The 24,580-nt window shown below is 45.9% G+C and overlaps 1 protein-coding gene across 1 annotated transcript in view; it reads right to left on the bottom strand.

Moving 5' to 3' along the window:
* LOC139050073 (uncharacterized) overlaps window positions 1-24,580 on the bottom strand; it is a 286,318-nt gene that overhangs the window by 180,707 nt on the left and 81,031 nt on the right. Inside the window, exon 10 of the mRNA XM_070526266.1 lies at window positions 12,150-12,611. Within this exon, the coding sequence (XP_070382367.1) occupies window positions 12,150-12,611 (462 nt within the window). The remainder of the gene's footprint in view (window positions 1-12,149; window positions 12,612-24,580) is intronic.

The raw sequence follows: 24,580 nt of genomic DNA, 5'->3' as shown, positions 1-24,580 counted from the left end.
CTCTAAAAGCCTAGCTCAGCAATGCAATTCACCGCAACAAGATGGCTTGCCAGCGCTCTTTAGGAAAGCTCCGCCATCGACTCCATGGTGTATGAGCTTGCTGCTGCTCGACCATGCGTATGCCGTTATTTTTCTCTTTACAATTGTGTTTATTTGTTAAGTATACTCTTTTGTAGTGTTAGTTTTTATACTCACTGTTTGTATTTCTTGTATTTCTTTTGTCATCATCATTGACTTATAGAAAGTGTGTTGTTTTTTAAATTTGTGTATCCTTCTCAGTCGATAAAATTTTGTTTCTTTGTCCCTGCTCTGACCCTTTGTCTATGTTTGCTTGAGTACGGCACGACCAACCGGCTTGTATATCCCGTCAATGACTTCGCACCGACGGCGAATGGGAGTCAACCCGTGACATGTGCCAATAGTATTAGCCTCGAAAACTTAAAATGGCACTCCTGAATCATGTTGTTACGTCACAAACATAAGATGTTGTTCAGCATGGACTTGTTCTCATTTGAAGACCATGAGTTCACCCTTATTGTCGACCGATACTAGTTCTTTGAAATTCGAGAGATTCGTACAACTGCAAGCTCTCTAATTACGTGTTGTTCTCAAATTTTCATGTCCATGACTTGCCCAGCAAGTTGTGCAGTGGCAATGGTCCGCCACTTAAGAAGCGCAAGTTCAAGAGCTTTATCAACACCTTGCGTGTTGATCACATCAGCAGAAGCCCATATCATCCGCGCTCCATAGGCATGACCGAGTGACTTCCTCTGAAAGCAAAGAATATAACTTTGAAAGAACTGTTCTTTTAAAATGACCGTGTTTCAAATTACTTTACATAAATGGTGGTGTGGCGGCCTCATGGTCGCACAGCAGCAGCCAGACATCCTTTGGCCTTTTTCACACGATAAAATATTATCGCGGAGTGTGCGGGAAATGAAAGTGGTGCGAGGGTATGCAACCGAACCCTAGAGGCTGGACGAACACATAAATAAAGTCAGTAGTTGCTTGTTCGTAAGGGACACATTATTCGCTTCTTTCTACTGATTTCCAGCCGCGCTCGCGTTCCGCACTCCATTGGTGACCCGCACGAGCAGCCAGTACTATGGACACACCTCAAGACACTGAAATTCCGACACCCCCCGGCGTCGACATCAAACTGCCTCTGTTTTGGACTGCGGACCCTGCATTTTGGTTCATTCAAGTAGAATCACAATTTGCTCCACGGCGCATCACAGCTCATTCCACGAAATACCATTATGTGGCGAGCCGTCTGCCCCCATCAACCACTAGCGAAATTCGAGACCTGCTTCTTTCCCACCAGTTCACAACGCTTACGGGACGTTGAAGGCAGCACACCCTCACAGAACCACGCCCTCCAAAAGCCAACGGCTACAACCGCTTTTCCATGAAGCCAACCTCGGCGTTAGGATGCTAGGCCAGCTGCTGCGTAATATGCAGCAATTATTGGGCAGCAAATTGCATGGTCTTGACAGACTACTGCTCCGAGAAACATTTCGACACAATATTCCCCCGAACGTAAGAATGGTGATGACTGGCTCAAATGAGAACGCTCTATCCAAGCTGGCCGAGTCAGTCGACAAGCTCATGGCGGTAGCTCCCACATCTGTCGCGGCCATCACATGCGAGTCGTCCCTACATGAGCAGCTTCAAGAGCTGAAGAACGAAATCTTGCGTCTCGTGGATTCCGTGGCCACCCTCCATACCGCGTCATGGTCAACCAGTCGCAGTGCTCCGCAGTCACCTACGAAACGCCAAAAACTATGTCGGTACCATCGCAAGTTCAGCAATGCTGCACGCAAATGCGTACCACCCTGCGAGCTCTTGGGAAACGCCCCGGGCAGGCGCTGAGGGCGACGAGTGTTTCCGCCAAGCAACAACATCGCTCATCAGTCTTTTTCCAAACAAACCGCAACAGCTGTTTCCGCTTCCTCGTCGACACAGGCACCGAAGTGAACGTACTCACAGCATCTCCCGCAGACCGCACGCGTCCGAAGACGTCGCCTTTGCTAGTAGTCAATAACACGGCGATCGCCAGGTAAAGAAACCGCGCCCTAACCGTCAGTCTGCGCCTGGAGAGAAGGCTACAATCGATTTTCATAGTAACCGACGTGAAATTCGCCATTCTCGGGGCTGATTTTCTATGCCACTTCGGACTGTTAGTCGACGTGCGTAACTGGAGGTTACAGGACCCTGTGTCCCAAAGCAATGTAAAAGGCAAGCCTTCAAGACATACGCCGCTCAGCCCTACGCTGATCAAGCCAGCCGGCCCTCTTCATTTCACTTCCATACTCAGCGAATTTTCTGACCTGACACACCAGCGCTAAGTACGGTCCCCCAGTAAAACAATACGTGTTTTGCCACATCACTACTACTTGACCACCGGTTCACGCTCGACTACGTCGATTGTCCCCTGAGAAACTGGTGGTGGCACAACAGGAATTCGACTATATGTTGGAGTTGGGTATCACCTAACCCTCTCCCAGTCCTTGGGCATCTCCCCTTCGCTTCGTTCTTAAGCGATCATCGGGTGACTGGCGTCTTCGCGGGGACCATCGAGCGCTGAACAGTGTCCCAACGCCGAACAGGTACCCCTTGCCACATATCCACGACATCTTGGCAGGTCTGCATGGGGCCAAACTTTTTCAAAAAGTGATCTCGTGCGGGCATCCTCAAGACTGCTAGCACTACACCCTTTGGCCTATTCGAATTCCTGCGCATGCCATTTGGCCTTCGCAACGCAGGTCATACGCTACAGAGGTTTATCGACGGTGTTCTACGGGGCCTCCATTTTTGTCACGCCTACCTGGACGACTTTCTTATCGTGACTGCGACCACAGCAGAACATGAAGAGCACCTGCGGATATTTTGTAGGCGCCTATCTGAGCACGGCGTTATCGTCAATGTGGCCAAGCGTGAATTCGGCGTGCCTGAGTTATCATTTCTGGGCCACATCATTTCGAGCTCGGGATTACGGTCACACCCATCTCTAAAATGCAGGCCATACAACATTTTCCTCTGCCGAGCACGAAGCGCCATCTACGTGAATTTCTCGGTTTGCTAAACGTCTAGCGGCGCTTTGTGCCTAAATGCGGCCATATCATACCACTTCACGGACTGCTAGAGACAGCGCAAGGATCTTCGAATGACCTGCCTTGGTGCGAAAACGTGAAAAGGACTTTCAACCAAAGCAAGCAGTCCTTGACAAATGCGGCTCTCCTGGCATACCCACGGTGACGAATTCCCCAGTGTTTAATGGTCGATGCCTCAGACATAGCCATCGCCGCCCTGTGCCAACAGCTGAGCGACGGCGCATGGCTCCCAACTGCATTCATCTCGAGGAAGCTGACACCTACTGAGCGCCGGTACAGCACCTTAGGGTGCGAAATGCTGGCCGTCTACTCCAGTATACGCTACTTTCGGCATTTCTTGTAAGGCGTCGAGTTCTTCATTTTAACCGACCATAAGGCGCTGACCGATGCTCGCCGCTCTATGCGTTCGGACTGTGGCACACACACGGCCCGTGAACTTCGGCAACTTGCATAGATCTCCGAGTTCACGACAGACGACCGCCACGTAAAAGGGAGCGACAACGTCGTTGCCGACGCCTCGTCACGGAGCGCTATGAACGTGAACGCTCCAGAAGGAGTTAACTTCGACGCGCTGGCAGCAGCCCAAAGTGAAGACGAAGAGCTCAAAAGCCTCCTAACAACAAAAACGGCCCTGAAGCTACAGTGGATGCAGATTCTGGGATCAGGCGACCAGATTTGCTGCAACACCTCAAGGTGCAACTCATGCCCCTTCGTGCCTGCCAACCTACGTCCCCGCATTTCCCTTTCTGTTCACAAGCTATCACATCCTGGAATCAAAGATACGCAGCAGTTGCTCACAGTAACATGCATCTGGTCAGGTATCAACCGAGACATGCATTGTTGGGCAAGAGGATGCATACCGTGTCAGCGGGCCAAAATTCATTAACATAATGTGACCCCGTGGCAACATTCGCGCCTCCACACGCGCAGTTCGACCCCGTATACCTCGACATTGTCGGACCTCTGCCGCCTTGCCAAGAGCATGCCTATTTGTTGACGCGCATTGACAGATTCCCGCGCCGGGCGGTAGCCATACCTATAGCGGATATCACTGCTGACACGGTTGTCCGTGCCTTCTTCCACCACTAGGTTGCTCGTTTTGGTGCACCACCTATAATAACACGGGCCGTGGAAGGCAGTTCGAATGGTCACTTTTCGCCAGCATTACACGTTTCATTGGTGCTTCTCGCATCAGAGCAACCACCTACCACCCGAAGAGCAACGTCATGGCTGAGAGTTTCCACCACCAGCTCAAGTCTGCAATCACTACAACATAAAAGCAAAGCTGAATGGAGAAACTACCGGGAATCCGGACAGCTGTCAAGGCAGAAATCGGCTGCTGTGCGGCCGAGCTGGTCTACGGAACTGCATTACGCCTTCCAGGAGAACTCTTCGCGGACAGTGCAAAAGACGGTTGTACAGCCACCGCAGCCTGCGAACTTAGGCTACGAGAAATAATGGAAAACTGTCGCACTATGCCACCGCGACGAGCAGCGTCACGCGTGGTGTACGGACAATCACAACTCGCTTCGTCCACACAAGTGTTTGTGCGCCACGACGTAGTTCATCCGCCACTCCAACCACCGTATAACGGGCCATTACGAGTGTTGCGTCGAGGTGAGAAGCAGTTCACTATCGACGTGCGCGGTCGTCACGAAGTGGTATCACTCGATCGGCTGAAGCCAGCGCACATTGTAGAAGCAGACACCGTTTCACATGCGCCGTCATCCGCGACATCACCCTCCAAGGCTCTACTCGTCCAAACGCACCAAGTCACAAGGACACACAGTCGACAAGTCTCCAGGGTGCCCCGTCGTATGGATTTGTGAACAATTTAAGTCGTCCTATGAACGTTCGCTAACTCACTAGGATGGGAAGTGATGTGGCGGTCGCACAGCAGCAGCCAGACACCCTTTCTCCTTTTTTGACTCGATAAAATATTATCGCGGAGTGCGTGGAAAAGCGAGGTGATGCGAGAGTGTGCAACCGAGCCGTAGAGGCTGGACGAACACAACAAAATCAGTTGTTGCTTGTTCTTCAGGGACGCAACACTCGCTTCTTTCAACTGATTTCCAGCCACGCTCGCACGCCGCACTACACTGCAAAACCCCAACTGATGTGCCCTAGTCCTCCATGCGAAGGCTGACGGGATGCCAGGCTAGGACGCTGCTACCCGTGCCTACCAATCACACGGAACCAAGGGCAATCCCATCTGACGTGGCCCAGGGCGGCCTTTAACAAATACGCCAACTACAGAGGACCTACTACTAATATGGTTGCAGGAACTATATTCCCCGGTGATACGAGGCCAGCAGGTCACAGTGTGTGACACAAACCACAAGACCTGATCTCCCGCCGTCTTTGTCAGGCCAGTCGACGAAGACCACTAGTCGATTGTCAAGATTCATTAGGCTCGGCAACTCCGGGGCACACGAGAGCCCCTTCGATAACTACGAAGACGCCCAAGACAGCGGTGAGAGCCCTGTCGGTCCCTCCACGAGAGAGACCTTAACCACATCCTAATTTCCCTGTAAAAGGCAAGTGCAGCAAGGATAATAAGCGTGACATTGCGCTTAAAAGTAGGAACTGCTCATGACGCACTGCTGCACAATTTTGTACACATACCCATTTTCATTCTTACAACAAGGTTGTTCATTGCCTAAACTCGACTCGCACTCAGTCCCAAAATTTTTAGGTAAGAGGTTTTATTTAAAACTTCATGTTTAGTAACCCTTTATGTTGTGAATATCACGAATTATACAAACTTCTTGATGACAAAGCGATGGCGTCCTCCAAAATCCGTCGTTGTGCAGGCGTGTGTTTCTGTTAACTTGTATTTGCTAGTTGCGCACTCTGCGAAAGTGCAAAATACTTGGTTTGGTTCATGCATTCTCGTCCCCATCTCCTTCGTTCATATACCCGCATTTTACACCTCAGGTGGCTTTGAAAGTGTCATCCGTTGTCATTTACAAGTACATCATCGCGTTCGTCAACAGCAGTGATGTATTCGTGCCATATAAAACCAGTCAATCGTTAAAATAGGTAGGGTACGAGGTGAATGATTCCTGAAGCAGCGCAGCAGGACTGGTTGCGATATCGGCACGTCAAGTGCGTCGCTAGCGCTTTCGTTGGCGCTAGGATTAGCTTTGCGCTCGAGATTGTCGCACTCAGCTGTATCATGAGACTTATGAATTGACGTTAGTGCTTATCGCTTCCCTTTGCCTAATTGAAAATGTTCTTTTCGTAGAAACAAAAAGTAAACCAAAACCTAAACCAAGCAAAAACTAAACCAAAATAAAATCAGAATAACACCCGGGCAAGGCCCAAGGAAACCAGGTCGGGACACGTTTTACTGAGCCCGGCCCAGCGCTAGGGTGGGCTGGGCCAAGCCTTTAGGGTAGGTCCGGGCAAGCACAGTATGGTCCCTCAAGTACGGGCCTGTGTCAGGTGATGACAAGAAGATGCCCCGTGCTTCGCTGCAATTTTCTTTTTGACATGATGGATATGTTGTTTCGAGCGCTTTTCGAAATGGCTGCTTTCGGCGATGTAAACATAGTGAGAGTTAGGGTAGGGGTTTTTGTATCCATATATGCTTCACTAACATGAGCAAGTGGCCGCAATAACTGGTACATGTGAACGAAAAGCTCAAGACGTAAAAGTATTCAAGCACCGCATACGAGATACCCTGCGAGAACTGCGGCAATATTTTGTTCGTCGAAAGTGACAATTTCTAAAAGCACTTGAAGCGAATATTGCGTTTATGATGTTAAACAATCCGCATGATCTCAAGTGGAACAATGCCGCTTCCACGGCGCTTTTGGGACACGTGGCCGGCTGCACTTTTACACGGACAAGGCTTCTGTTTTCACCACGAAAATAACGTGCAGATTACGGCACTTTCTGGTGACTATAGTAATACAAGAATAACGCTGAACTACAATAATAACAATATTTCACCTGCCTATGCTAGATACCTTGGTGGGAGTAAAGCTTGCGTAAGCTAGCTGTAGTGTTTCTGAACGAGGCTGCAGTGCCTCTGGAAACTTTTATCACAAACAATAACTCCTAGGAACGGCAGAAAGCCGTAGCGCCGGAAACTTATTACCAACACCAATTTACTCTATGAACAACATAAATCGTGAAAATTGTATCCCTTACTGTATTCTAATTGCCCTTTCTTTTTCTAGTATATATATGCTATGCCTTGAAAGCAAAAAAATAGGGTCCATCAGAAAAACCTCTTCGGTCGGTGTCCTGTTTTCTCCTTTTGCATGAATTTGCTACCCAAGAAAATGAAGGAGCGGCAAACTACGAATTTTATGCAGCTGTGAGGCCATAAACAGTTTGTTTTGTTCTGTCATTGATTTCATAAATTGTATTGACTGACGCAAGACGTCGAGCATGAGACGTCGTCGCTTGCACGGAAGTGCTTTTGTTTTTCCTTACCAGAGGGGCGTCAGGAAATTCACGCTTTTCTCCAAACGTTGTTTTAGCAAGAAGTTGCCATGTTATGCGATTTGGGTAGCAGTTTGTGATTTCAGCGCATGTGTCACTAGCAAAAACTATCGATTGGATTAAACCTAATTGCGGCATGGCACCATTATATTAGCAACATTTTATTCTTTAAACGACTGTCAGAATGTCAAGGAAAACATCATGGAATTGACTTATTGATTTAACTTGATTTATTCATTATAGATTACAGGTTATAAAAAGAATAATATGCCGAAGCAGGTCCCATAGTAAAAGACGGTATCGGAACGTCCGGTTATTCTTAAATATGCGTTTCCTAAAGCAAGCAGGAGCACTAAATGAAAATCATATGTAAGGAGACATGGAAAAAAGTAAGTACTCGAGAATGAAAAACAGAATTAGGAGTTACAATAAATATAACGAAGGAAAATATACAATCGGAGGGGGGCAAAGGCAACAAAACTAAATGAACTAAACGAAATTTGCAGTAACGGACAAAAAAATTTATCTAAACATGCAATACAAAAAAAGAAGTTTGTAATATACATGACCATTATTTCAACAAGAGAAACAAGAAAAAAACTGAAATATACTTGACCATTAATAAAAAAGAAAGGTTCCAGAACGGAGGAATATTTGAAGTAATAAGGGTGAGAAAAAGAAAAAAAGGTAATGTTACATATTTTTGTTAAAAGAAAATTCTTTGGATGCTTTTTTTTTAAATATGGTTGTTGAATGCGAAGTTTTTACACAAAGTGGTATAGAATTCCAAAATGAAAAAGCTGAAAAATGAACTGATTGTTTGCCATAGTTGGTTGGCGCCTCAGGTAAAACGAGATTGTGGTTTAACCCATATATGCCTAGTGTCCTATATGTAGGACACTGAAATTTTTCAAATAACTCGAAAATTTTTTTTGTCAAAAAGCTAGCGCCCCCTAGGGGGTGTTTCTGAGGCTATGGCCTTCTCGCGTGCAAGTCTTGGTTAGCGTGGGAGCACAGCTCGCCACGTGCTTGCAGTTTCAAAATCGGCGTTCCGCGTGAGCTTCGACGAACGCCATGCCGAGAAAGAAAATGTAAGTAGTAATATAAATTGAAATGATTTTTGATGTTTTCGATATTTTTGTCAGTTATTCCTGAGTAATTGAATATGCTGTGAAAACAATGTCAATGTGGTATAGGCAACATTTTTTTGTTTACGATCTGTCAAACAGTGGTGTCCTATATGTAGGACGCTAGGCAGATCGGGGGTCGCTGTTGTGTCACTCTGGAACGCGCGATGCGTCGCGCGCGTAGCGTTGAAGTAGCATAGTAAAATACATATGGACGTATGGCAGAAACTTTTTTTTCCAATTGCAGTCAGAAGATTCCCTGCAGTTCATTTTACCGCAGAAGAGATCCGCAAACGCTCAACGACATTCTAAACCAGATTGACGCTGGGGAAGATGTACCGTCTACGGTGGCCATTCTTCCGCCCGAAAATCATGCGGTGGCAGTGACAGATGAAGAAAGCGGTGATGAAGAATGCACCAGCGTGGACCATCTGCCGGGGCGCACTCTTCGTGCTGAAGTTCTGGACACTTGTTCAGAGTCAAGTGAGGACGAGAACGACCAGGAGCCACCAGCTAAGCAACAGAAACGACGTGTCAAGTGGGATAAACGCGATTTGAACGCGAGTTTCCCAACTCACCACTCGTGTGATTCAGACTCCGCTGAAGGAGCACCGCTAACTCCAGTAGAGGCATTTGAAAAATTTGTCGATGATGAAGTCATCAACCTGCTTATTGCAAACACCAACACCTATGCACAACAGAAGAATCGGTTGTTGAACGTGAACGCAAGTGAGATGAGATGTTTTCTCGGCATTCTGCTTCTCAGTGGCTATGTGCCGGTTCCAAGGCGTCGCATGTTGTGGGAAAACTCACGTGATTCTCATAATGAACTCGTCGCGAACTCTATGAGGCGGGACCGATTTGAAGCCATTTTCACCAACCTACATGTGGCTGACAACAACAACCTAGTACAAGAAGACAAATTCACAAAACTGCGACCACTGTTTAGGCTCTTGAATGAACGGTTTGGTTTCTGTTGTATGCTCCATTACTAGACTGCTTCAGCATTGATGAAAGCATGTGCGAGTACTTCGGAAAGCGTGGATGCAAGCAGTTTATGAAAGGGAAACCAATCCGATTTGGCTATAAATTGTGGTGCATTTGCACCCCATTGGGCTATTTGCTTTCTGTTGAGCCCTACCAAGGGAGGTATGGCGTCAATGTGGATGATAAAAACAAGCTTGGTCTAGGAGGATCTGTTGTTACAGAAATGGTGTCCAGGTTGAAAGAAAGGCTTGATTACTGTTTTCATGTGTTCTTTGACAACTTCTTTTCAAGTCTCAAACTTGTTAGAATGCTTTCGTCAATGGGTGTCAAGTGCACAGGCACCGTGCGGGATAACCGAATAGAAAACTGTCCCATCCTGACACAGAAAGAAATGAAAAGCAAGAATCGAGGCTTCTACGATTACAAAGTCGACGCTGAATCTGAAATTATTGTATGTCGCTGGAAGGACAACAGCACAGTGACCGTCGTCTCAAATGCTCACGGGGTCGAGCCAACACAAATGGTGAAAAGATATTCGAGAGAAAACAAGTCCAAAGTCACGGTGGAGCAGCCGTTCTTGATTTCGAGCTATAATGGCAACATGGGAGGAGTTGACAGACTAGACCAAAATATTTCAAAGTACCGCACAGCCATTCGAGGAAAGAAGTGCTATTCTTCACTCCTGACATATCTGGTTGATGCATGTGTGAATAATGCATTCCAGTTGTACAGAATTGGAACGACCAAAACAGAGCTCCTCACATTTCGAAGGACGATAGCGATGTCGTATATGAAGAGTTATGGCACCAAGCCATTGCGTGGAAAAAGCCGGCAATCTTTACTGGAAGCCCAAAGCCGATTTGACCGCATTGACCACAAGAGAGAAGAAGCAAACAAGGTGTGCTCATTGCCATGAGAAGACCACAACACGTTGTGAAAAATGCGACATCGGAGTCCATGTGAAATGTTTCAAATTGTACCACTCAAAGGAGTAGTATATGTGCCTAGTGTCCTATATGTAGGACGACTACAAAAACGCAGTTCGAAAAATTTTTTTTTTTGAATAAAAGGTTGATTCTACTTTCTGAGGTACCAGAAGCAATTATTACGGGAAAATAAATCACTTTTCTTAATTTCCCCAAGTTCAGGCATATATGGGTTAACGCAAATCTAGTGATATTAACATTTATCAGGCATATTTTAGGAATTGCGCATGTAGGAACATTATTATTGAATAACTTCAAAATAAAGATACCCAAATTATACAACGCAGTTTAGTTGACAGACAGAACGTTATTGGAGTGTAGCAATGGGAGAGCGCTAGTATTATATGACTACAAGTGACTATTGAAAGTGCTTCGTCTTACAAAGTTTGAAGTGAACTCAGGTGAATATTGTATGTATTACCCCAAGATATGAACAAGCAGTTTATGTGCGAGGTTATAAAGGCGTAATATAGCGAAACAAATGTAGAACGGTTAAAGAATTGGCAGGCTCTAATCAGTAACCGAATGCCGTAAGGAACTTTCTTTCGTGACATGATAATGAAACTTGAGGTTAAAGTCTAGTTTTACCCCTAAGAAGTAGCAATGAGTGCTAGAAGGGATAAAATGGGAACCAAGATGCAGCAATGAACTGAACGAATGAAGTCTTACGCATGCATTTAACTTTGTAAGAGTGCGAGAGAACCTGTCACTTGCACAACCTATTTAGTAGTTTCGTAGTATTTTATATTGTGTTTAGTTCATAATAAACATTCCAGCACTTTTCCAGCCAATGCGAAAATAAAGAACATGATTTCTTGGACAAACAATTTAGCTGTTTCTGGCACTTCTGAAATATCACCACAAAACTAGGCCTACGGTATAAGGTGTCCGCTTTTAGACCTATATAGAGAAGCAACAATTCATGTTCTATTATGCTATTCTAATTACATTCCGCGAGGGGAACTAAATGTAAGGGCTTGAAGTTCTCCTGAAAATATCCACTATTTCCACTGTGACATTCCACCAATTCCTTGAGGAGACGCACTAGCGTGGTCATTCAGTATCAATCGTTTTATCGCAGGTATTTCACATATATATTCGAGAGCTTCTCTTAGTCAGCATGCCTGTAAAAGGGCTGTATCTTTTCTTAAGCACGATCAGCTTTCTTGCACCGCGCGTATCTTCTTTCCTGCCTTCCATGAAAGAGGCTTGCGAGTTATCATGCCCTATAGGAAGAGAAAACGATATAGTGTTAACTAAGCTCATATAAAAGAGCACCTCTATGCATCCTATCGTGGTTCAGTGGTGCTGTGGTTGCAAACGGTGCTGTTGCGGTTACGTTTAAGGTTAACGACGACTTTCTACCAAAAAGGTATGTGAAATTTTCCATTGCAGCTTTTGTTCTGAGCCTCATTATGGTGAAAGAACTGCAATGTTCTGCGATGCAAGTTTAAGAGCGTTTACCAGGCAGCATGACTTACATGGAGCGACCGTTCCTGTAATGCAGGCTTGTGGCGTTCGAGTTTTCTTTGGTGGCCTAAATGCAGCCGTCGGCCCAGAACTGCCCTTCGGCCCAGTAGTTGTAGTCGGCCTAGCAGTTGTCGTCGGCTTAATAGTAGTCGTCGGCCTAGTAGTTGTCGTCGGACTAGACGTTGTGGTCGGCCTAGTAGTTGTCGTCGGCGTAGTATTTCTCCTCGGCCTAGTAGTTCTCTTCGGCCTAGCAGTTGTCGTCGGCTTAATAGTAGTCGTCGGCCTAGAAGTTGTCGTCGGACTAGCCGTTGTGGTCGGCCTAGTAGTTGTCGTCGGCGTAGTAGTTCTCCTCGGCCTACTAGTTCTCCTCGGCCTAGTAGTTGTCGTCGGCCTAGTAGTGGTCGTCGTTGTAGTAGTCGTCGTAGTAGTGCTCGTGGTCGTAGTCATCGTGGTCGTAGTCATAGGCATTTTACCTGTAAATAAAAAGTTTCTGTTAAGCAAAATTTGAAGGAGGCTAGCCTGCCGAAGCTAATTCTGAGAATAACTAATACAAATGAGTTTTCTTTTTTAATGTATAATCTGCATCCCACTTTCCGTATACCAAAGAGTGATCGATACCCGCAGACGCTTGCTTTTATATTTAAAGCGTTATCAAATTTTCCGCCGCTCATTGTAGTGGAAGCCTTATACTTGGAACAGCGTGAAGCCTTGGGCCCTTCGGTACATACTCGACAGAGGAACAGTTCGAAAAGAAGAGAGACAAGAAGGGGAACACACACCAGCAGCAAGTGACGACTGAACTCTTTATTAAGTAAGGAATGCAAATATATACCAACACAAAACTAAAAGAACGAGGTACCGATTAGATTTCCCCAGAATTATTGCGGTTGGTAAGATATGTTAGTTCTGCCTCAGTCGAAGGCAAAGACGGAATGCTGATGGAAGACTCGCCATTCACTGCGATAACAGCAGCGTCCAAAATGTCACGTGCACAAGCGTCGTTGTAGTGTTTGCGGATCGTGCACCTTGAAAAATAAGGCCCTGTAGTACGACACACATCACATTCACTGAATTGTAAGGCCAAGCTGCTGTCCGTACCGGAGCGAAGGCTGCAGGCGTGCTCTCTTGAACGTTCATATAAACAGCGACCAGGCTGTCCAATGTAGGAGCGTCTGCAGGTTAGAGGCCCTTCGTACGCCGTTGCAGCTTCGCACTTGAGCAGTCGTGTGGCAGTCTTCTTTTTACAAGCGATTTGCTCTAATTTTTCGTCGTGTACCTGCCGCAAAAGTAGACCGATCTGATAACGCGCCGACAAGCCAACACCAATACGCTGGGCGGCTGTTTTTATGCTGTGTGAAAGGCCATGGGTGTAAGGCATAACGGCATACCTGCTTCTGTCGCTGTGTGGCTGGCTAACGGGAGACAGTTCTTCGCACTTTTCGAGTGGCTTTTCCGCGATACCGGCGAGGAACAAACGCGGGTATCCGGCATTGAGTAGCTTTTTCACTAGAGAACAGGAACAGGTGCGCACGTGGTAATAGCAGGAGTGCTGGAAAGCGTTTGCAAGCGCAACTCTGGCAACACCTCTCTTTAAGAACCTACAGTGGGCCAAGCGCAATGGAACAACACCCATTTTTTACCAAGAAGCAAACTTGCAACGAATGTATTTCTTCTTGCACGAAAGCTTTAGGTCTAGGAAACGAAGTTTTCCCTTCTCATGATCCACCTTATTCAGTTACTTACGTGGGGGACTACACATAACTTAGCTTAAGCTTCCTGGAATTGAAAAGGCGTCTCGTGAGGGCCGTGTTGAAGAAAAGTGAGAAAATCATGCAGATATCGAAAAGCCTTCTGAATAGACACCTACAAAGACAATAACGACGTGTGCAAATGTCGGTCAAATGTAGCCAAAGCCAGATCGCCATATATAATCGCAATGCCGGAACCGATGCAAAGTTCTTTTTTTTTATGTACGATTGGCCATGGAGTTGATAACCGCCGAAGGGAAGTATAGTCTTAGTGCCTCGAAGAAGTCGGTTAAAAAATTGGACTTTTGTTTTAACATTTGACATACGTGATGATGGCGTCTTCAACGACCTGGCACATCATGTCCTGAAGCAACCAAACATATAGGGGCTGGACGTCAATCGAACAGAAATTCTAAGAACCAGCGTGATGCTATCCGAAGTAACTGGAGTTATCAGCAACCATCACACTGATTGTGATGTGTGCCGTACTAAGCGGCCCGATTTTTCACGGCCCGTGATGGCAAACGCTGTAATGAAGCTTGTGCATGTCAAATTTTTCAGGCTGCTGCTATCGTAGCGAGACGTGCGCCTCGCGTCAGCACTCCGTGTTTCACTACGACTGAGGCAGAACTTACATGTCCTAACAATATTAATAATTTTGGGGAAATTGAATCGGTGTCTAATTCTTCTTGGTCATGCGCAGTGGTGTACTTTTGTTTTCTTTAGGTATATATTTCTGTTCCTTGCTTAATAAAGAATTCACTCGTCAGTCAGTGCTGTTGTGTGTTCCCCTTGTTGTCCTTCGTCTTTTCGCGCAGTTCCCCTGTCGAGCATACACTTGGAGCTTCAAGTATTCGGAGCTTTGAATGCGACTCCGATCAGCTATGGCTATTCATTGCGTATTCGATTCGAGATAGCAATGCATGATGCTGTATATTTATTCGTTTCTTTATATAAGGAATAAAACCATTTATGGCAGTCACGAAGAAGAGAGAGCGATAGATGTGAGAACAGTTCTGAATTATTATGCTGCATGGTAGGCGCTGTTGTGCAGCTGCACCATAGGCGAAATTCACAATGCGAGCTTACGAACCAATGTCGGTGTAAGAAAGATATTACGTATAAAGAAATGAGAACAAACTTGAAGTACTGCGTAACGGGACAGCACAACAGAGATGAAGATGAACAAATGCACTAAATGACAAATGATTTTCTTGCAGCCACACCCACAGGTATATATATCTATAAGCTGCGCAGGCGCACTGTCACAACGAAACATGCCATTCGTCAAACTGGAAGTGATTAAACCAGGCGCGAATGGAATTATGTTTCTATGCTGTACAGTGCAATCGGTGTTTTGCTTATAGAATCCCGACGTGCTCTTGTGATAAAGAGTTCGTGGGCGGTTTCTTTCTTGCTCTTGCGTAGTATTTGACACTGTGGAACCGTGGTTCACTAGTGTATAGCTAATGTTTATGGTCAGGAAGATGTGTATTCTCTTTACTAGCTAGATTTCTTAGGCGCTCCCTGAATCATTTATCGATGCATCGCCCCGTCTTGCCGATGTATACATTTTCGCAGGATAGGGAGATCTTCTACACGACATCGTTGGCACACTCAACAATGGCCCACATTTCTGTTTGAATACCAAAATATAAGCTAGCCCAACACTCCACTCTTTTACGTATAAATCGCATTCACAAAGCTAAAACAATTGTAAGGATAAAGACGCCTGCGTTGCCCACTTCAGAAAAAGTGAGCTCTGTAGTCGACAAAATGCACGCATATAGTTGTAATAGAAGTGCGAACTACAGTACTTGAGCCAAAAACCATAAACAGCTGTCGCAGCTGCAGATGTAAGAAGGAATTTCTACAATAGTATGCTAGAACGCTTAAGAGCATAATTATGTATATGTGCCCCACTTCACCTGACGCTGCTAAACGTTGGAGTTTGCGGTGCGTTCAAAGGGGCTGTTTGGTTCATCACTGGGATAAGACAGAAACAGCGCGAGTTAAGAGCACCAGACAGAGCGCTGACGAACAAACCTATCCTATATTTGAAGATGCAGCGCATAAAGATGTATTTGAAGGTGACACAAAAGAAAGAAAAAGGATAAGCGTTAGCCACGGAGATATTCTAGTTCTTTTGTTGACAGCGTGAGATACTCAGAACTGATGCATGCGTCGCCACTTGTGAATATGCAAAAAGCCTTAAAGATTTCACGCACGCGCGGTTCACTATACCTTCCGATTTTTTCGCACTTAAAGGTCGGGGTGCAACCACAGCTTTTACAGTAGGCAGCCAGATGTCGTTACGAGTTTCCTTTTAGTGAAGCGCCATGACCGCGCCGGCGATCTGCCATGTGCTATTGAAAAGCTTGTCCTCTGTCGCACTATTTCTATTATTTTTTCGAATGGGGTTTTCTGCCGTGGCCGATTGGCCACAATTCACAACTAATAGTTGAGGACGGCGCGTGCTTTTATTTTTGTGGGGTATTCTGAAGGGTCATAAAATTGCACTGAGCAGTATTATTCTACTAGTGTATTGAGTGTGCGCTGTAGTGCAAGGCAGTGACAAGAAGGTTCTGCTGCCATCGTCTCCTTAATGTGCGATAGGTTTCGGTTTGTCGTGCACGAACAGCCTGCTTGTTCATGCTTGTCATGGCACTGTATCTGTTCGTAGCAGTTGGAATGTGGTAGCCGTCCCTGATATCCGCCAAGTTTGTAATCGGTGTGGTTTGAGCTTTTTTGTATTACCAGTCTTTCTAGGTTCAGCTGGTCCTCGCTCATAACGCTGCGGATGTATATCTTGCGAAACGTTTTTGAGTCGGTAATAGTCCGTGCTAACTAAAAAATTACATGCCCCAAAATCCTCAACATTACTAATTGCAAAAACTGATTGCAATTGGGTATTTGCCGCCGTCTTTCCTGCTGATAGACTGAGTCTTGAATTATATTTTCCATAGTTACATCAGCCTGAAGTCGAAGCCCCGCAATGTGTGTGCCCACCTGTAGCCAGATGTGCGAGCGACGGACAACAAACCTGTCTATGGTATGAAGCGTGACGTGAATATGATGAAACAGGAAAAATAAAATGACGAATAAATTCAGCTGCAACATATGACAAGAAAATGACGTAGAATGCCCGAAGAACGGTGATGCTGCGAAATGATATACATCGGATCCATGGAGCACATATCTGTCCCATGAGGCTTCTTGTAACCAGTCGTGCTATAGGAAAACATACGAATACCCTTCTGTGTGGCTAATAACTGTCCGGGGAAAAACACTTCACGTGTTATCCCCTACATCTCAATTCTAATTTCCTACAAGAACCCATGACGCCAAGAAGCGTCCTTCGATAGGTCAGCAGCATGTCGTCATAAAGCGGCCTCACATCCAATACACATATAGAGTGCCAACTAGCTTTAGCCAAGCTGTTCCACACAAAAAAAGGAAAATAAAAGATGGAAAAAAGACAGAGCAAGACACGATTCTAAGGCGTATGGCTTTCGCTTGTCGGAGGTGTGACGACTAAACACCATACGTTTTGTTATTTTATCTTGCGCTGTTTTTTAGCTTTTTTGTATTGAACAGGTTGGCTTTTATTAGCTGGGCCACCCTTGTGAAACGTGACATGACGCAAGCTTTTATTGCCCCAAATTTGCAACGTGCGTTCGGTGTAAAAATAACTACCGCCCATAGTTGAGCACCTCATAACGCGGCACCTATGCGTGCTTCTCAGAAAAATTATTTCCATGTTCCTATATTGCTGTTTATTTCGTCACCTATTTCAGTCAGTTTGTGCACTGTTCTTTCTACATTTTGTTCCTCTCACATAAGAAAGCCGGCATAGGCGTTTGTGAATTGGGAACAGGAATTTTCTTCGAGCCAATACTCGTGCGCTACTCCGCGCCTACTGTGAAGTACGTTAGTCAACATGACCACGTGAAAAAGCCAGCCATATTAGCCTGGTATCGTGAAGTAAACAATGTGAAGTATGTGCCGTACATGGTGTGGCCACTAAAAGAGGTCGCATCACCAATACCAGCATTTTCGTCGCTCGAATCATGCTGTATTTTGTGCTCTGACGACGGCACACACTTCCATCACTTAATTCAGTGCGTTTGGATCAACCTACTACATTTGTGCGCATTTAGTGAAGCACTGAACAAACTTCACATCAAGGCCGTAGTACTGGCAGCATTCGGCAAATAATTGAAAGAATGTTTATATTATGCGGAAATGTTACAGTTACGTTTATTGACAAAGAACGTATATACAACTTCTCCGATTCAAATCTACTCTGACTTGCGTACCATCGGGCGTACCATCGCTGACCTTGTTCGAAGCCGTATCGTTTTATATTCATGTCATTATGGCTGGGAATCACGCATAGGCTAGCGAAAATACGTTAGGTCACGTGATACCCATTCCCACATCTTTTGACGTTAATCACGTGTACATCATCGCATAGATTTTGATTTTCTCATTCGTTTGATATCTATGTCGGCATCGCTGGTAATTACCCATGGTCTGGCTAAAGGTACGTGATGTCACTTGACTCGTCCACGTGGTCTGAAGTACGCTAAGTGCGCACCATCGCAGACTTCATTCGGAGCCCGCTCGTTTGATATCCATGTCAGTATCGTTGGAAATCACACATCGGCTAGGTAAAGATACGTGATGTCACGTGATATCTTTTCCCATGTGGCTTGAAGTCAACTACGTGTACGCCATCGCATATCTTTTCTTTTTCCCGGTAATTTGAAATCCATGTCTGCATGGTTGGTAACTATCTGTGGTCTGGCTAAAGTTAGGTGATGTCACGTGACTCTTTGCCACCTGGTCTGAAGTTCGCGAAGTGTGTGCCATCGGAGACCTCTTTAGAAGGCGGATCGTTTGATATCTGTGTCACTATGGTTGGGAATCACTGATAGGCTAGCGAAAGATACATGAGGTCGCGCGACACCCTTGCCCACGCGATTTCTTGTTAACTACGTTTACGCCACAGCATAGCTTCTGATTTTACCATTCGCTTGACACCCATATCTCTCGTTGTTTGTGAATCACGTGGAGGCTTCCAAAAGTTACGCAACGTGACCTGACTTCCTTTACTAGGTGGTCTGGCGTACCCTTCGCGGCTACTATCACAGAACTCCTTCGCAGCCCGATCGCTTGGTATCCATGTCAATATGATTGAGAATGAGGAATATGCTTGCGAATCCTGCGTGAGATCCCGTAACACCCTCTTCCACATCATCTCAGATTCGTTACGGGGTTATAATTGCTTAGATTGTTCGAAGCTCGTTCATTTGATATACATGTCAACGGGCATGGTTGAAAAAAATATGATGAGAGGCCACGTGATGCTTTTTTCAGCTTGTTTTTATCAGCGTTAGCAATCAACATTTTGTTGCTTGATGCCACTTTTTTTCAATGCATATCAGCAAAGCTACAGAACCGGCTACGTTTTGCATGTCCTGTTCATGGCAGTAATATAATGTCCATAACAGCGCAATATTTCGATTCTGTATCGCGCGGAAAATGTATTTTTGTAGTCACAAGACAATGCTCTTCAAGGAGGCTCTTCACTTATGTTTAGTCGGCGCAAAATTATAACATGTTGTCATTGTTTTGAACTTCTATAACACCTCCGCAAATGCATCTTTACATTGGAATAAATTGGCTTGCATTAGGATTAAAATACGTGGCGTGTAGAATAAAGTATTTGGCGCAGGGATTAAATTGACGGGCGCTTCGACTGAAATAGCTGGTGCTTGGAATATTTTGAGGGGGAAACTGTAGTGCTATTTTAGAGCGCGCAGCGATTCGGAAAGACAAATTTAAACAATAAAGGTCAGGAGGTTAACGAGACAGGATACTGTGTTTGCACGAGTGGTTGCAATAATAACTGCTGACCTAATACAAAAGAGAAAGAGAGGTATTTTGGGGCACAAGTACAAATTCACAAATACCACCGTATCTGAATAACGGGCTATCCGAGTACCCGGTTAATAATAACCGAATTACCAACCGTATAACCGATCACTCCGGTTATCCGGTTTTCAAATTCGAATATCCGGCAAATCGAATAACCGGATAACCGGTTTTTCCACAACACCGGTTTGATGTTGCTGCACTACAAGAACCTTCTCGCCGTGACCACAGCACTCTGGCTAGAAGTCCTTCACGCCCTGCACGATGATAAGACAGCCAGGCACCTCGGGTTTCTCCGTCTTCTTACAGGAATCACCAAAAAGCTACTATTGACCGCGCTGTAGCACCGACGTCGCTCGTTACATCCAATTATGCCGAGACTTCCAGCGTCGCAAGACCAGACCGACAAGGCCAGCAAGATTACTACAGCCAATCGAGAGTCCTTGCCGTCCGTTGCAGCAGATAGCGATGGATTTGTTAGGACCATGTCGGACGTAAACCTCTGAAAGAAGTGGATCGTCGTGGCTACCGACTACGTTACGTTACAGTGAAATGAAAGCCCTGTCCAGAGGTACTGCAACAGTAGTAGCAAATTTTTGGTCGAGAGATTGTGCTGTGACATGGTGAGCCAGAAGTCCAAATTACTCACAAACGAACGGCTTTTATAAGAGAGATTACTCAAGCCATGCCAGTATAGCATGACGAGTCACCACAGGACCACTGCTTACCACTGGCAGAAGAATGGCCTAACAGAACGTATGAACAAGGCGCTCGCCCCCGTGTTAGTGATGGACAGAATGGTCCGTTGTGAAGGGGACACGCAAGCGCATGGTTTGTGGTTGGCGAAGACTGTGTTGAGTGTCAGCAAGTGCCAGCAAGATGAAGCACGTCTGGTAGTGCTGTCGTTTATTGGCGGCCAGAATAACCCTGACATGGCTGATAGGCAAGCACCTGGTGGACTCTTTACCATCCCAGATGATGCGAAAGGGACGGGCCTAAAGCGCCGCGTCTGCTGCTAGCAAACCGCCCTCTGTACGCTAGCGTTCTGGAAATGAAAAATTGCCAACATAAGGCCGCTAATTATTAGGTAATTTGAACATGTCTTAATGTGTAAGCACTCTTAGGAGAATACCTCTGCAAGATATGTCCGCTACACGAAAAGTGCAATACCCTGTATGTGCACACAAATATGCAATTTCCGAAGTTACGAGATTTAGTCGTTATAGTAGTGCAATTGTAGAGGATTGGTAGCTTCATAAGCAATAAGGAACAATTTAAGCAAAACTTTTAAGATTGATTAGAGAACACCCATTAAAAATGCATGTGAAAGCCTGTGGTATAGTTGAGCCAACGGAAATTTGGAGGTGGGCCACCTAGAAATTCAGAAATTGGCAACATCAAATTTTGGTGTGAGCCAACTGAAATTTAGGTTTGCGGCAACAGAAATTACCAGGTGTGCCAACTAAAATTTTGTGGGAATACAACTTCCGTGGAGTTACTGCATATGTTTTGCAGTCTGCAGCTCTGGCTCCCCACTTCCCCGTGTTGCGTGAATAAACCCACCTAATGCTGAGCAGTTTGGGAGAGGTCATTGCGCTGAGGTCCAACTTGTCCTTAGGGAATTAAAGGTAATTAATTCTTTATTTACCTTACAGGCATAGTTATATTTAAAATGACGTGGCAATTATTACTTAATACTAAAGTATAATTAGAAGTAAGACGCAGGAATATGTACAAATACGAAATTAAATTATAAATAAGGTTACTCGTTTAGGTAGAACTAACTTCAAGTACCATTAACTATTCTTGGCCCGCCGTGGATGGTCAGTGGCTATGGTGTTGGGCTGCTGAGCACGAGGTCGCGGGATCAAATCCCGGCCACGGCGGCCTTTTTTCGATGGAGGCGAAATGCGAAAACACGCGTGTACTTAGATTTAGGTGCACGTTAAAGAACCCCAGGTGGTCAAAATTTCCGGACTCCTCCACTACAGCGTGCCTCATAATCAGAAAGTGGTTTTGGCACGTAAAACCCCATGCTTTATCGTGTCATGCGTTGCAGAGAGAAAGACAGATGGACGCGCAGACTGACGGGTACAGTTCCGAGGGAGGTAGCCATAGAGTGCCTACACATTAATATAGGCTAGGACTACCAAATAACTTCCGGGTGCATGTTGACGCTTCTACGTTTCCAGCAGGCTTGCACACACAGCGCGGTTTGCTAACAGCAGACGCTGCAGTGAGGTACCGCTCCTTGCACCAGAGAAATTCCGGGGGGGTCCCCAGCTAATTCTAGCAGACACTTGCCTGTCGGCCATGCCAGGTTAGTCTGGCCACCAATACATGACGTCACAAGCGGACATGCTTACCTTACTGCCACTTGATGGCGCTCTGAGCAGCTTTCGCAGAGAACAGGTGACGAACTCACGTGTTCCCTTTCATACAGGACCACTGTGTACGATGACGTCGAACACAAGACGTGGGATGCCGTGCTTCCGTGTGCAACCTTTGCTTACGATTCGGCAGTGCAAGCACAACACAGATCACGCCGTTCAAGCTGTTTTACGAAAGGAACCCGAAGACAACTCTAGCCGCCGTGCGGGAACGTCACCGAAGAACACCTCGACGTAGCCGCCCACCTCCAGCACGTCGATGAAGAACGACAGTACGCGTGCCTGTGCATCAAGAACCAGAAGATTGACAGCCGGCACTACAATCTTCTACCGTGGAATGCAAGTGTGGCGACTGTGTTTGGGTTTGGAACCCGATACGCCGACGATGACTTAGTGCGAACCTTTCACGCCGCTGTTCTGAAGCTACGAGATCGCCCGACCCACTCGCGCACCGTACTTAAGAGGTTGTACCAGACGGCATTTCGCAATCACAGCAGCACCACTCACTACCAGACAAAGTCCTTGTTGTGCGCCTTAGCGCGTTCAACCAGCGCTAACATAAGGACTTTCTTCTTCGTTTTATTGTTGCTTTACTAAACGTGCTTTTGTATTTTGCTATCCTGTGATGTTTGCAGCATTTTAAGAGGGATGCATTGATACGTATCCTTTTTATCTTTTCCGGGGCAAAGCTTTTCACCGGCTAACAGATGTTAAACGTTATCGATCAGCGCAGAAAGTGCCTGGACGTATTGAAAGTTTCTCGAACACTTTCGGTCGTTGTTTACGTCGTCTGTTGCCACTGCACCTTGTGTAATCTGATTGTTTGCAGGAAGCGAAGTATTTTCTGGGAGACACGCCGGTCCCAGAAATTATTATGGAACCTTCGATGACTCATGTTTAGAAGCCGACGCATTTGACCCGCTCATCAGATTGTCGACGATCGTCGACTGTATTCGCCGCTATCGTTCCTTGAGTGTAGGCTGTTATTGTGGGCACAGGTTCGCCTATTAAAGAGTTAGTTCTGTCATTCGAAGTTTCACTACGGTGTTGTTCACCGTCACTACAACGTGACAATGTGGAAAGAAAAACAATTCACAACGCTAACCGTACACTGCAATATGGTTCGAACGATTCTTGTTCTTCTGTCTGAATTAAAATATTTCTTTGAATATTGCAGGTAGCGCTTTAGGTACTGCCCTCCAGCTTCTCCAGAATATATAGCTTAGCATTATATTTCGCAAATACTGCATGACATTTCGAGAGCCTTTCCCAGCAGATCCCCCTTCTTTCAACCCTGATGCATCCGTGTAGCACGCTGTTAGGAATACTGCCAGTTGACGGCATTCTCGGCGTGGAAGTATTGCGCGCTTTATAATAATTGGTGACATTTTGATAATAATATACCGCGGACAATCCGCCCTTACTTGTGCCGGGACAGTAGGCTGAAAAGCTTCCATTAATTCAAATAATATAATATTTGGGGTTTTACGTGCCAAAACCACTTTCTGATCATGAGGCACGCCGTAGTGGAGGACTCCGGAAATTTTGACCACCTGGGGTTCTTTAACGTGCACCTAAATCTAAGCGCACGGGTGTTTTCGCATTTCGCCCCCATCGATATGCGGCCGCCGTGGCCAGGATTCGATCCCGCGACCTCGTGCTCAGCAGCCCAACACCATAGCCACTGAGCCACCACGGCGGGTGCCATTAATTCACTAATTCACTAAACACGGATTAATTAATCCGTGTTTTTCTGCGGCCTTCCACACCCCGCGCATGGGCAGCCTACTGTTAAAACTTTCGGCCAATATTAGAATTCTAAGGTAGCCATGCAACGCTATGCCAGCCAACCATTGTCATGCAGTGCACGAACCACGCCTTCAGACGATGAGAGTAGAATGCAGCTGCTCAGGTTCCGTGCGTATTTTTTCCAGGTGGTGTCACGACCATTATAAGCATCCTCACAGCTCTCAAAGTGCATATAAAAAATTATAGGGCTTTACGTGCCGAAATCACTTTCTGATTATGAGGCATGCACCTAAATCTAAGTACGTGCACCTAAATCTAAGTACACCTGTGTTTTCGCATATCGCTCCCATCGAAATGCGGCCGCAGTGACCGCGATTCATTCCCGCGACCTCGTGCTCAGCAGCCCAACACCATAGCCACTGAGCAACCACGGGGGGTTTTTGCCTCTCGAGCGTTTTGTTATCGCGTCCTCCTGGAGCTGAACATATGCCTTAAGGAGAGCTCAAACGTCCGACTATCTTAGCGTAAATTTGTGAATGTATACCAAAAGTACGCCAAGGCACCTTCTCCAGCAACATTCACCCATGTCTAACACCCATCTATAAATTCACCAAG

This window comes from Dermacentor albipictus, chromosome 9, assembly GCF_038994185.2.
Source record: "Dermacentor albipictus isolate Rhodes 1998 colony chromosome 9, USDA_Dalb.pri_finalv2, whole genome shotgun sequence".
Lineage (NCBI taxonomy): Eukaryota > Metazoa > Arthropoda > Arachnida > Ixodida > Ixodidae > Dermacentor > Dermacentor albipictus.
Note: the sequence above shows the minus strand (reverse complement) of the source record. Positions and strands in the feature narration are given on the sequence as shown.